The sequence below is a fragment of the Ovis canadensis genome, chromosome 17 (assembly GCF_042477335.2).
Source record: "Ovis canadensis isolate MfBH-ARS-UI-01 breed Bighorn chromosome 17, ARS-UI_OviCan_v2, whole genome shotgun sequence".
In the NCBI taxonomy this organism is placed as follows: Eukaryota; Metazoa; Chordata; class Mammalia; order Artiodactyla; family Bovidae; genus Ovis; species Ovis canadensis.
Window position 1 is genome coordinate 44,947,713 of NC_091261.1, and position 14,194 is coordinate 44,961,906.

At 35.6% G+C, this 14,194-nt stretch overlaps 1 protein-coding gene across 1 annotated transcript in view; it reads right to left on the reverse strand.

Annotated features, from left to right (window-relative positions):
* Window positions 1-14,194, reverse strand: part of AFG2A (AFG2 AAA ATPase homolog A) — a 350,811-nt gene that overhangs the window by 59,553 nt on the left and 277,064 nt on the right. Inside the window, exon 16 of the mRNA XM_069557480.1 lies at window positions 244-408. Within this exon, the coding sequence (XP_069413581.1) occupies window positions 244-408 (165 nt within the window). The remainder of the gene's footprint in view (window positions 1-243; window positions 409-14,194) is intronic.

The following is a 14,194-nucleotide window of genomic DNA, read 5'->3' on the forward strand; positions in this document are numbered from 1 at the left end:
GCTAACTCTCTGAAGACTACATTTTGAGATATAAGATAAGCCAGGTAAAAGCAAATGAAATACTGTAGGCCAGGTAAAATGTAATTTAATTTTAGTGACTATCTGTCATGTACTGTATTTGCTGTTTTAAGATTTCTTAATATGGAGTTATTTAAAACAGCTGGCATCAAGCAATGTTCTTTGCTAAAGACCCCAAACCACTACTTTCCTTTCACCAAGGTATTTTGAGGGTAACTGTCTTACCTCTGCTCCTGAATACGTATCTGTTTGGAGGATGAGTTCATTCAGATCAACCTCGTTATTGATTGGCATAGAGTGAAACTGCAGGTTAAGTATTTCCCTTCTTGTTGCTGCATCTGGTAAAGGCACATAGATGATTCTATCAATTCTTCCAGGCCGCATCAAAGCCTATATAAAGAAGAGGGGGCAACACAGATTAACCAAGCTCAGAACTGACATTCCTCATGAAAGGTACACAAGGAAAGAGGATGCCCAGAAGCTTATGAACAACTATTATCATAATTAGTAACTAAAACAAGTACCAGTGATTCTATATCTACATCAAAGACTCAAACAAATAACAATGTCAGAGTACTTTTGGAAACAGAAAAGCAGTACTTCTGAACGGCTTTTTGCTCCCTTGCAACTAACCGTCAGGTCAGTAAAAGACAACTCTTCTCTTTTAAGGAAATGTGTATACGACTTGCATTCATCATATCAAAAGATTTGTGTTTGGATAACTTCCTGCAGTAATTCTTAAAATATGGGTTAAGCTATTCCAGAGGTCTCAAAATAACAGCTCAGATCAAAGAATACTTCTAAAAGCTGATGGCAGTCAAAAAACTTGCCTAATATTTTATTGAAGGCTAATGCCTGAATTATCTTAGAAACAATGAAGTCATCTATTCAGAAAAAAAATATTGAGCATGTACTATATACCAGACTTTGTTCTTGGTTCTAGGAAATAGCATGAATAAGATAGGTATGTGTAAAACCAATTATAGTGAAGTCGCTCAGTCATGTCCGACTCTTTGCGACCCCATGGACTGTAGCCTACCAAGCTCCTCTGTCCATGGGATTTTCCAGGCAATGGTACTGGAGTGGATGGCCATTTCCTTCTCCAGAGGATCTTCCTGACCCAGGGATTGAACCTGGGTTTCCCACATTGTAGACAGACGCTTTACCATCTGAGCCACCAGACTTTGTTCTTGGTTCTAGGAAATAGCATGAATAAGATAGGTATGTGTAAAACCAATTAAAGTGATAGTTATTCATGTCTGTGAATATACTAATAACCTTTGAACTGTATATTTTAAGTGGATGAATTTTATGGTATGTGAATATATCTTAATAAAACTATTAAAAGAAATAACTAAAGTGTGTCTGTTGACAGGATGCAGCAGCTTTTAGTGGGGGCAGTCAGAGAAAGCCTCTTTGAAGAAATAAATTTTGCTGATACTCCTGGAAGTCACCCATACAGAAATTAGGGAAAAGAGAACTCAAAGTAAAGGAAACATCAAGTGTAAAGGCACAGATGACCAGTATGTGCCAGAGAAATAAAAAACCCCACTGTGGTAGAAATCTTGAATAAAGTGAAAAGATGTAGGAAATGTGGTTAGAGAGATAGTCACAGGCAGATTATAAGGCCTTAAACTCCCATTGGAAGGCTTTAAGCAGGAAGGTGAAATGATAAGATTTACATGAAAAGATCATTCTTATGGGACAAAAACGGTCTAACATATATATAATAAAAATCCAACAAAAGACGCAGTAGAAAAAATTATTTGACGAAAAAGCTGAAAATTCCTCCCAGTTGGTAAACAAACATGAATTGACACGATCAAGAAGCTCAATAAATTTCAAAAAATATAACTACAAAGAAAACCATACACAAACATATTACAGTCAAACAGCTGAAAACTAAAGATGCCAGCGTGAACACAGGGAACAATGATTTGAATCACCAATGACTCTCAATCAAAACGATGTGGAAACCAGTAGAACAACATCTTTAAAATGCTGAAAGAATGAAAATGTCATCCCAGAATTCTAGTCCCAGTGAAAGTACTCTTCAATGACGAAGGAAAAATAAAGTCACTTTCAGATGTAACAAAACCAAGGAATATCTACCAGTAGACCTTTCCACTGGAAGAAAACCAGTAGATCTACACTATAGAAAATGCTGAAGGAAGTTCTTAAGGTTGAACGTAAATGACATGAGATGAAAAACTGAATCTTCAGAAAGAAAGAAAGTGGATTGGAAATGAAATACCACAAACATGTAGACGCCTTAGATATGCCAAAAATTACTCTTGCTACTGGCATAATGAGAAACAGTACTCCTTGAATATATAAGAGATACTCACTTATAATGCAAAACAGTGTATTTTTTATGTGTATTTATATATGAAATATCTAGAAAAAAGACGTGATAGGAATACGGAAAGTATGGAAGACAAGAACTCAGACATGAATCTCTCTCTTTTTTTTATTTTACTTTACAATACTGTATTGGTTTTGCCATACATCAACATGAATCCGCCACAGGTGAACATGAGTTCCCAATCCTGAACCCCGCTCCCACCTCCCTCTCCATACCATCTCTCTGGGTCATCCCAGTGCACCAGCCCCAAGCATCCTGTATCCTGCACCGAACCTAGACTGGCAATTCGTTTCTTACATGATATTATACATGCTTCAATGCCATTCTCCCAAATCATCCCACCCTCTCCCTCTCCCACAGAGTCCAGAAGTCTGTTCTATACATCTGTGTCTCTTTTGCTGTCTCGAATACAGGGTTATCGTTACCATCTTATTACAAAACCTAAAACAACAACAACGACAAAAAAACAAAATCTTAAACATGCAGCTGGGACCACACATAAAACACTACAGAAAACACAAACATTGAAACTTCATATAGTTGCTCTGTGGGACTTAGTTCTTAGGGAGCTGGCATAAAAAATGATGATATCCTGTGAGTAATAAATTATCTTTGTCTCTGACTCAGGAGTCTCATGTCTTTTGCCAGACTCTATGGAATTACGGCAGGCTAACTTATTAGCTTTCAAATAGGGTAAAGTCTCAGAACCTTCGTACTTGTTAATATGTATGTTCCTAATAATGAAGCCTCAACATATATACAGTAAAAACTGACAGGATTAAAAAGATAATAAACATAAATTCACAACATAAATAGGAGATTTTAACACTCTTCTTTTAGTAATTAATAGAACCAGAAAACAAATCAGTAAGACAGAGAGGATCTAACAAGACCATCAATTACTCAGACCTAACTGAAATTTATATATAGGCATCATGTCCAATAACTGCAGAACACATATTTTTTTCAAGCACACTGGGTATATTCATCAAGATAGCCCATATGATAAGCAGTAAAACAAAACTCAACAAATTCAAAACAAGTGAAATCATACAGAGTAGAGCTGTGAATACAAGAAGATAAGTTAGTCATGAATAAAAACAAGACAGAGGGAAATCCCAAACACATTAGAAATTAAACAGCACACTTCTAAATATGACATTAATCAATGGAGAAATCACAAACAAAATTAGAAAATGTTTCAAGCTGAATGATAATGAAAATTTAACAACTGAAGATGTGTGAAATATACTTAAAGTAGTGAACTGAAGTGAAGTGAAGTGAAGTGGCTCAGTCGTGTATGACTCTTTGCAACCCCATGGACTACAGCCTATCAGGCTCCTCCGTCCATGGGCTTTTCCAGGCAAGAGTGCTGGAGTGGATTGCCATTTCCAGTGCTTAGAGGCAAATTTATTACTTTAAATGTTTATAAGAGTAAAGAAGTCTAAAATCAATGACTTAGAGTAAGTACAAGGAAGGAAACATGAAAGCAGAGATCAATGAAATGGGAAACAAGCAAGAGACAAAAATCAAAGGTTAAGAGTGGTTTTCCACAAAGATTTTTAAAATTGATTAAATTCTAGCTAGATTGAACAAGGATAAAAGAGAGAACAAATTAGAAATGAAAAAAAGGTTTATCACTAAAAGATTCTAAAGATAATAAAAGGATAATTGATTATTATGAACAACTTTGAAAATAAAAATAAACAAATTTCTTGAGAAATTCAAGATGAAAATGGACAGAAAATGAAACATAAAATCAGAATAGCTCTACACTTTTTTAATGGAACTGAACTTATCAAATTGAATTCATTATAACCAACCTTCCCATTAAGAAAAATCCAAAACCAGATGGCTTCCCTTCTGAATTTTACCAGAGAAGAAATAACACCAAAATTATAAGAAAGAACACCACAATCACTTTAGGATACAGAGAAGGGAACACTTCTCAACTTGTTTTAAAAGCCAGTATGATACTAACTCCAAAACTGAGAAAGACATCACAAAAATGGAAAATTACAGACTGATGACATAAACACAGACCTAAAAATTCTTTAAAAACATAATAGAATCTAACAATATATAAAATGGATAAACCATAATAACCAAGTAAGAATCATCCCAGGAATGCAAGGTTAGTTTAACACTCAAAATCCATTGAGTATAATTCAGCACAGTAACAGAACAAAGGAGAAAAACCATATAATCACTTCAGTATGTGCAGAAAAACTAAAGACAAAATTTAAGATCTATTCATGATAAGAAAGTTCTCAGCAAACTAGGAATAGAAGGGAACTTCTTCAATATAATATATGGTGGTTATAAAAACCTACAGGTCACATCATAATGTCAAAATATTGAATGTTTTCTACCTAAGATCAAGAACAAGGTAAAAAACTCACCACTTCCACCTAACATTATAACAGAAGTACTAGCCTTTGCAATAAGGTAAAATCAGAGTGGAGAGAGTATGGGGAAAGGAGGTATAGAACTTGGAAGAGTAAAAAGTAAAAAACTATCCTGCTTTACTGAGGATATATAATAGTTTATGTAAACTCCTAAGCAATCTAGAAAACAACTAACAGCAAGATTAGAGGATACAAGTTTAAAACTAGAAAAGATGTATTAGGCAGCAAACTAGAAAATACAGTTTAAAAAAATCCACCAAATGGAAACATATAAAAACATAAAGGAGGACTAAAAGTAACAAGAGAATGCTTCCCTGAAAATTACAGAGCACTGTTGAGAGAAATTAAAGAAGACCAATTTAAACAGTGACTCAAAACTATTAAGATATTCTTTTTTTCCAAATTTATCTACACACTCAATGCAATTCCAATAAAAATTACAGACTTTAAAAAAAACTGACAAACTGATTATAAAATTTATACAGAAATGCAAATAACTGAGAATAGTAAAAGCTAAAACTTAAAAAAAGAACAAAGTTGAAGGATTTATCTGACTTGAAAACTTATAATGCTAATTAAGAAACAAGATGGTGTGATGAAGTCTATAAGACAGACATAGCAGATTAATAGAAGGGAATATGGAGTCCATATTTATTTTTATTTTTAATACATTCAGTGAGGAAAGCAATTTAAGACATGATGCTCAATGACTAGATACTCACATTTTTTAAATGAACACTGACCTCTTAACTCACTCCAAAATCAAAGATTAACTTGAGATGAATCATGAATCTCAATGTAAGAGCTAAAACTACTAGAAGTATTAAAAAATTGATAAACTGGTCTTTATAAAAATAAACCCTTCTCTTCTAAAGATACCTTTAAGAAAATAAAAGACAAGCCATAGACTGGGATAAAATATTTACAATAGGCATATCTAATGAATAACTTGTATTCAAATATAGAAATAAACCTTAAAATTCAATGATAAGGAAATGAACAACCCAATAGAAAGTAGGCAAGAAATCTAAACAGATTCAGATATAAGAAGCTATAGGACTGGCAAGCAAGCAAATGTTGAATACAAAGCTGCACAGAATCATGGTTCATCAGATCAATGCAAATTTAAGCCACAATGAGATATCATTACTTTCTCATAAGAATGACTAAAACTAAAGAAACTGACAATACCAAAGATTGAATAAGGATACAGAAAAATTAGAAACTATAGGCTCTTAAAATAAACATAAAATAGCACAACTACTTTGGAAAACTGGCAGTTTAGAAAGTTTCCCACCAGAACAATACAGCTACTCTACAGGTGTTTATCCAAGAGGAACAAACCCAGATAGTCATGCAGAGTTGTACACAGATGTTCATAGCAGCTTAATTTACAACAGCTCCAAGCTGTAAATAGTCCAAATGTTTACCAATTCATGAATGAACAAATATGTATTTACATACAATAGAATACCACTCAGCAATAAAAAAGAAAAACTACTGCTACACTCAATAACATGCACAAGTCTCAAAACCATTGTTCTGAGTTAAAGAGAGCAGACATTGAAAACTGCATACTATAAATTCCATTTATATAAAATATGTAAAAATTTTCAATCTAATCTATATAAAAAGCAAACAAGTGGCTGGCTGGAGCCTGGGGTAAAGGGAAAGATGGATTGCCAAGGAGCAAAAGGAACCTTTCAGGCTGACCAAAATGTTCTATTATTACATCATGATTGCAGAAGTGGTTTCACAGGTACACACACACACACACATAAATTAGTTGAATTATACTCTTTAAGTTGATGCAGTTTACTATATGCAAATTATAGCTAAATAAAGATGATTAAACTTCTTAGTATTATATAATTATATATCAACACATATTATATTGACATATAATATTGAGATTCTCAATATTAAATATCAATAAACTTAAGGGCACTAGAGATGTTTTCAGATCATTCTGAACAGACTGTGTTCTCGGACTAAGCAGTTTTTGAAAAGTAATATAACCATTCAATAAGAGAAAGAACATTTTCTTAACAAGCTATGATAGCTCAATTTCTATGATTTGGCCATGTATATGGATGACATGGCATCTGGTCCCATCACTTCATGGGAAATAGATGGGGAAACAGTGGAAACAGTGTCAGACTTTATTTTTTTGGGCTCCAAAATCACTGCAGATGGTGATTGCAGCCATGAAATTAAAAGACGCTTACTCCTTGGAAGAAAAGTTATGACCAACCTAGATAGTATATTCAAAAGCAGAGACATTACTTTGCCGACTAAGGTCTGTCTAGTCAAGACTATGGTTTTTCCTGTGGTCATGTACGGATGTGAGAGTTGGACTGTGAAGAAGGCTGAGTGCCGAAGAATTGATGCTCTTGAACTGTGGTGTTGGAGAAGATTCTTGAGAGTCCCCTGGACTGCAAGGATATCCAACCAGTCCATTCTGAAGATCAACCCTGGGATTTCTTCGGAAGGAATGATGCTAAAGCTGAAACTCCAGTACTTTGGCCACCTCATGAGAAGAGTCGACTCATTGGAAAAGACTCTGATGCTGGGAGGGATTGGGGGCAGGAAGAGAAGGGGACGACCGAGGATGAGATGGCTGGGTGGCATCACTGACTCGATGGACGTGAGTCTGAGTGAACTCCAGGAGATGGTGATGAACAGGGAGGCCTGGCATGCTGCGATTCATGGAGTCGCAAAGAGTCAGACACGACTGAGCAATTGAACTGACTGAACTGAACTGATGGATGACAGGCATCACGACCATTCCAATTCCAGACAAGTAAATCTCCCACTTTAAAAAAAAATCACCTGATATTTATATTTAGAGCTGCAAATAGAATATTAAAACTCATGGAGTCAATACTATGTATCTTAAACAGATGCTTCATAAACTGCTCAAAAAATGTTAGCAGATAAAAAGAAAGAAAAAAAGGATTTTCTTGTTAAAATAAGCTAGGGCAACCCTGGGTAGAAACAAAATTAAACAGGTTTCTACATGCAGGGATTTTTGGAGCTGATACTAATGGGTATGAGAAATCTCCAAGACAGAACTACAGGTAATATATAGAAATTCTACTCCAAATTCTCATAATAGAATATCTCAAAGGTTAATATTACATTTCCACTTTGGAAAAAGGTGCTGTATACTTTTTGCACATATCACAATACCTAGAATATGCTGAGCATTTAATAAATACGTAGTAATTTTTAAGTCATGTACAAAGTAGTAAACAAAAAGTCAATTAACAAATACATAATAAATATAGTGCCTTGTTTAAAAATGAATGCTTTAATTATTTTCAGATTATTCCCCACATGTAACATTAGTTCATTAGGTAGAAATGATGCATGATTATCTTGAAATGTATTTTATCATAGAATTAGAACCTGTATCTCAATCACTGGGATCACTTCTTCCCTACCTAAAACAAACAAATTCAGGATTCAGGACATTAGGATGATATCAGTAAACACATGTTTTTCAAATTATTAAAAATAGATCAACATTAATATTTATATAGCCCTTAAGAATCTGGTAGGCTACAGTCCATGGGGTGGCAAAGAGTCGGACATGACTGAGCGATTTAACTAAGAATCTATAAAGCAATTTTCACACAGCAAATTTCATTTAATATTATTCTAAATTCTGTGAATTAGATATTGTTATACCCCCCAATAAGAAAGAAAATGAGGCCCAATATCATGCAATAAATGACAGAAATTGAACTGAAATCATGAGGTTTCTGAATGTTGAGTCACACCTTTTCTTTTTTACTATCTTGCCACTACAATATGATACTCAGTATCAATGGACGAAGGAAAAAAAATTCTTGTTCTGAAATATAATGTAAGTGACACAATAACTTAAAAAATTCTTTTACACACACACACACACACACACACACACACACAAAGATTATACCTTTACTGTGTGCCCGGCTCCCTTTTAGTTGCTAGGGATACAGCTGTGAATGGCTTGGTTAGTTTTTTAAAGCTGAAGTATCCTTTTCACCTTTCTGGGAACACTAGTCATTCTAGGCTATTTTAAAATTTCCTTTCTAATAATTGAAAGAATAACACAGCAAAGGATATAGAGCACATACGTCATCTGAGTCTCTGGAACAACACTCAGCAAGCATCTGTGCTCTGTCCTCACCCCTTCTCCCCTAAGCTGTAGCTTTCTCTGGGCAATGGAGGTTGAGTATACTTCAACGATTATAACTTTGTCTGGGCCAACAGCCAGCTAAGCTTTTTCTGGTTTGATCTTGTCAGTGAAAGTTAGCTTAAAAAAAGGTAGGAAAGAGCTTTCCTTCCTGTAAAACCCTGAATGAGTTAACACCCTTCCTAGAATTTCTTTAAAAATACTGTTCTGCAATACTAGGGTGGAAGAATGTATTCTGAATGATGGCTGTTATTTTTAAATCACCATATGACAATTCTCAATGAAAAAACAAGCCCAGGCTTCCTAAAACTGAATACTTTTTGGTTGCAAGGGCACAGACACTGTAGCCTTATATTAACTCTAGGTTAAACAACTGTTGGGCAAACAGCCTTTTAAAGAGGACTTTTTCAACATCTTGGGCAAGTCCCTATAGCTCTAACAACCTCAGTTTCCTCACAAGTGAAAATGACAGTGGTTTTTTAATCAGAGAAGCCTATATACTTCTGACAAGAATTTCCCTCAAAATACACAAGAAGAGAAATCATCCCCACGCAATTCTGCAAATAATTCCACTGAGTTCAAGTGAAATCTGCTTGTGCACCTCGCACTAAGCATGACTATATTAGATGACCTTTTACATGGGTCTTCTGGACTCAATCCCATACACTATCTTACTCAAGGCAATGCCTGATTATTGTAACATGGTCTTTACTGAAAAGGTGTCAGTATAATTTTAGTAATTACACTACTTAATTAAACTAACACTACTCCCTTTCTTTCCTCTGACCTTTACAAAATGAACTCTACTTTTTCTTTCTTATAAATTCTGAAGTTCAACATTTGCAATTTTATATTCTATCAATGTCCAAATCTAATTAGTACAGAAATACTTGTTCACACCCAAGTATTATAATAGACACTCTGAAAAATTGGGTTCTGTTGGCTCCTATTCATTTAAAATGATCAACAAGGCTTTTAGAAGGATTAAGAGAAATGATGTATGTAAATCATCTAGCACTGTGTCTGGCACAGGCTGGTGTTCAATAAACACTATACGCCTACCCCCTTTAAAAGAAAGAAAGAAAATGATCAACATGGGTGTGTGAGTGTAGGGAATCTCTTTTGTTATGAAGAAAAGCAATACTGAGCCTTTACATTTTACTCTGATGAAAACATATCAATGTATCATGATTCATGAAGAAGACAGTTCCAGAAAGTAGAGAAAGAGGTGGATCTTTGGTAACAGCTCTGATTTATTTCAAAGAAACCTTGGACTTACTCTAGGCATCTTTCTCTCTAAATTCAACTGATTAATAGGTGTGGTTAATGCTACCTCTTAAATCTCTCTTGAAACTGTCACTTGTATTCCATCTTCTCTATATGTTCGTGTGTTTGTTTATTGTCTTTCCCAACAGATTGCAGGTGGAATGTAATGGCAGATATCCTATTCTTCCACTCAATACACTCATATACACTCATATTCAAGGCACTCAATACATGCTCACTCAATGAAGTCAGGCCAACATAATCTCTTGTCTAGAATACCATAACTATATTGCTAGTTGTTTTTCTGCCGGCAGTCTTACTTGTTCCTTTTCTCCCTCTCTATGTCTACATCATTGCAGATTAATTATTCTAACTGCAAATACTATAACTCCCTATTTTCTAATCACTGAATGGCACCTCAAGGAAAAAAGTCATATTCAAGCATACTATTTCAGGGTTCTATAATTTTGGTGTAACTCTCTCAACTTATCTCCAGCTACTTTTCCTTTCTCATCCTCTGACTCCAAGAGCATCTAAGCATTCAGAGTTAGCCAAACTCCATGCTGCTTTCTACAGCCCTGTTCTCACACATAATTCACTCTCAGCTCTGAATGACATTTTATCTGCTAGCCTATCAGGTGAACTCCACTTCTTGTTCAAGTTTCAACTTAAAAGTCTTTTCTTTTATACAACCTTCTATGACTCTTCTGAGTACCATATAACTTGTAATTTGGCATACAGGTTAAAAGTGAGGGGACAAGAACCAGTCTAACCGGGTTAAAATTCTAGCACCATCATGTGTTATCTGTGTGTTTAGATAAATCATTTAAACTTCTTGGTACCTTAAAATCCTTAACAGTGCTAGTTACTCAAGAGGATGACTCTATGGATTGAATCATATAATCTAAACAAAGGGCTCAGCACAGTGCTTGGTACATGGCATGCATGTTTCAATTTAGATGTTATTATCATCGTTACTGTTCCTGTATAATTATCCTAGTACTTGACTGCACTCCTTGAATACAGGGAATGCTAGTTATCTTTGGATCCTAAAACCTGGCACAAGGTAAGTATTAATGTTCTTTGAATGAATAAAAGAATAAATGTTCTAAAACCACGAGGTTAGAACAACAGTAGACAAATCAGGTTAAAATACAGATTCTTGATTTATGTTTCTAAATCTCAGTGTTTAAAAGGGATTACTATTTAACAACTTTCAACTTGCCTCTTCCTCTCCCTGCATCTTATCATAGTCTCAGAAATGAGACTTTTAGTAATAGGGAAGGGAGAAGTTATAGAAATATGCTTGCTCTCTTCATCAGGAATCTAATAAAGGAATCATTAAGAGAGGGGGTCCTAGAATATACCTGTATTTATTAAATCTTTTCGTGTTGCTGATCCACATTACTCAGTCTAGAGATGAACACAGTTGACTTCTGGAAATGTTTCTTGTGTTGTCTGATTTGCATTTCTCTAATAATTAGTTTTCATTAAAATCCCAAAGAAAGGCAATGCCAAAGAATGCTCAAACTACCACACAATTGCACTCATCTCACATGCTAGTAAAGTAATGCTCAAAATTCTCCAAGCCAGGCTTCAGCAATACATGAACCATGAACTTCCAGATGTTCAAGCTGGTTTTAGGAAAGGTAGAGGAACCAGAGATCAAATTGCCAACATCCACTGGATCATCAAAAAGCAAGAGAGTTCCAGAAAAACATCTATTTCTGCTTTACTGACTATGCCAAAGCCTTTGACTGTGTGGATCATAACAAACTGTGGAAAATTCTGAAAGGGATGGGAATACCAGACCACCTGACCTGCCTCTTGAGAAACCTATATGCAGGTCAGGAAGCAACAGTTAGAACTGGACATGGAACAACAGACTGGTTCCAAATAGGAAAAGGAGTACATCAATGCTGCATATTGTCACCCTGCTTATTTAACTTCTATGCAGAGTACATCATGAGAAACACTGGGCTGGAAGAAGCACAAGCTGGAATCAAGATTGCCGGCAGAAATATCAATCACCTCAGATATGCAGATGATATCACCCTTATGGCAGAAAGTGAAGAGGAACTAAAAAGTCTCTTGATGAAAGTGAAAGAGGGGAGTGAAAAGGTTAGCTTAAAGCTCAACATTCAGAAAACGAAGTTCATGGCATCTGATCCCATCGCTTCACGGGAAATAGATGGGGAAACAGTGGAAACACTGTCAGACTTCATTTTTGGGGGCTCCAAAATCACAGCAGATGGTGACTGCAGCCATGACATTAAAAGACACTTACTCCTTGGAAGGAAAGTTATGACCAACCTAGATAGTATATTCAAAAGCAGAGACATTACTTTGCCAACAAAGGTCTGTCTAGTCAAGGCTATGGTTTTTCCTGTGGTCATGTATGGATGTGAGAGTTGGTCTGTGAAGAAGGCTGAGCGCCAAAGAATTGATGCTTTTGAACTGTGGTGTTGGAGAAGACTCTTGAGAGTCCTCTGGACTGCAACGAGATCCAACCAGTCCATTCTAAAGGAGATCAGTCCTGGGTGTTCATTGGAAGGACTGATGCTAAAGCTGAAACTCCAATACTCTGGCCACCTCATGTGAAGAGTTGACTCATTGGAAAAGACCCTGATGCTGGGAGGGACTGGGGGCGGGAGAAGGGGACGACAGAGGATGAGATAGTTGGATGGCATCACCGACTCGATGGACATGAGTTTGGGTCAACTCTGGGAGTTGGTGATGGACAGGGAGGCCTGGCGTGCTGTGATTCATGGGGTCACAAATAGTCGGACACGACTGGGCCACTGAACTGAACTGAACTGAGTAATTAGGGATGCTGGGTATTTTTTATGTGCCTGTTGGCCATCTGTATGTATTCTTTGGAAAAATGTCTATTCAGGTTCTTCTGCCCATTTATGACTGGGTTGTTTTTTGGTATTGAGTTGTATGAGCTGTTTGCACATTTTGGATATTAATTCTTGCTGGCTGCAATGTTTGCAAGTTATTTTCTCTCATTCTTCTGGAGGTTGTCTTTCCATTTTGTTGAGGGTTTCCTTTCCTGTGCAAAGTTTTTAAGCTTGATTAGGACCCATTTGACTATTTTCCCTTTTCTTTCTTTTGCTTGGGGAAAATGATTTAAGAAAATATTGCTGCAAATTATGTTAGTGTTTTGGCTATGTTTTCTTCTAGGAGTTTTACATGTCACATTGGTCTTTAAGCTATTTTGAGTTTATTGTGTATATATGATGTGAGACAGTGTTAGAATTTCACTAATTTACATGTAGCTGTCCAACTTTCCCAACTCTACTTGTTGAAGACTTTTTTATCCATCACACATTCTTGCCTCTTTGTCATAGATTAAGTGACCATAGTTGCATGGGTTTTTTTGGGCTCTCTAATCTACTCTATTGATCTATATGTCTTTTTTTTGTATCAGTATCATGTTGCTGTGATCACTGTAGGCTTGTAATATAGTCTGAAGTCTGGAAGGGTTATGTCTCCAGCTTTGTTTTTTTTTTCCCCTCAGGATTGTCTTGGCAATTAATTGTGGGTCTTTTATGATTCCATGCAAGTTTTAGGTTTATTTGTTATAGTTCTGTGAAAAATGTCATGGATATTTTGATAGGGACTGTATTAAATATGTAGATTGCTTTGGGTAGTATGGTCATTTTAATAATACTAATCCCTCTAATCTAAGAGCATGGGACAGCTTTCCATTTCTTTGAATCTTCAATTTTCTTTATCAGTGTTTTATAGTTTTCAGCATATAGGTCGTTCACCTCTTTGTTACATTTATTCCCAGAAATTTTTTTGGATGTGATTTTCAACGGGATTTTTAAAATACTTTCTGATATTTCATTGTTAGTATAAAGAAATGCAACAGATATCTGTATGTTAATCTTATATCCTGCAGCTGCTGCTGCTAAGTTGCTTCAGTCGTGTCCAACTCTGTGC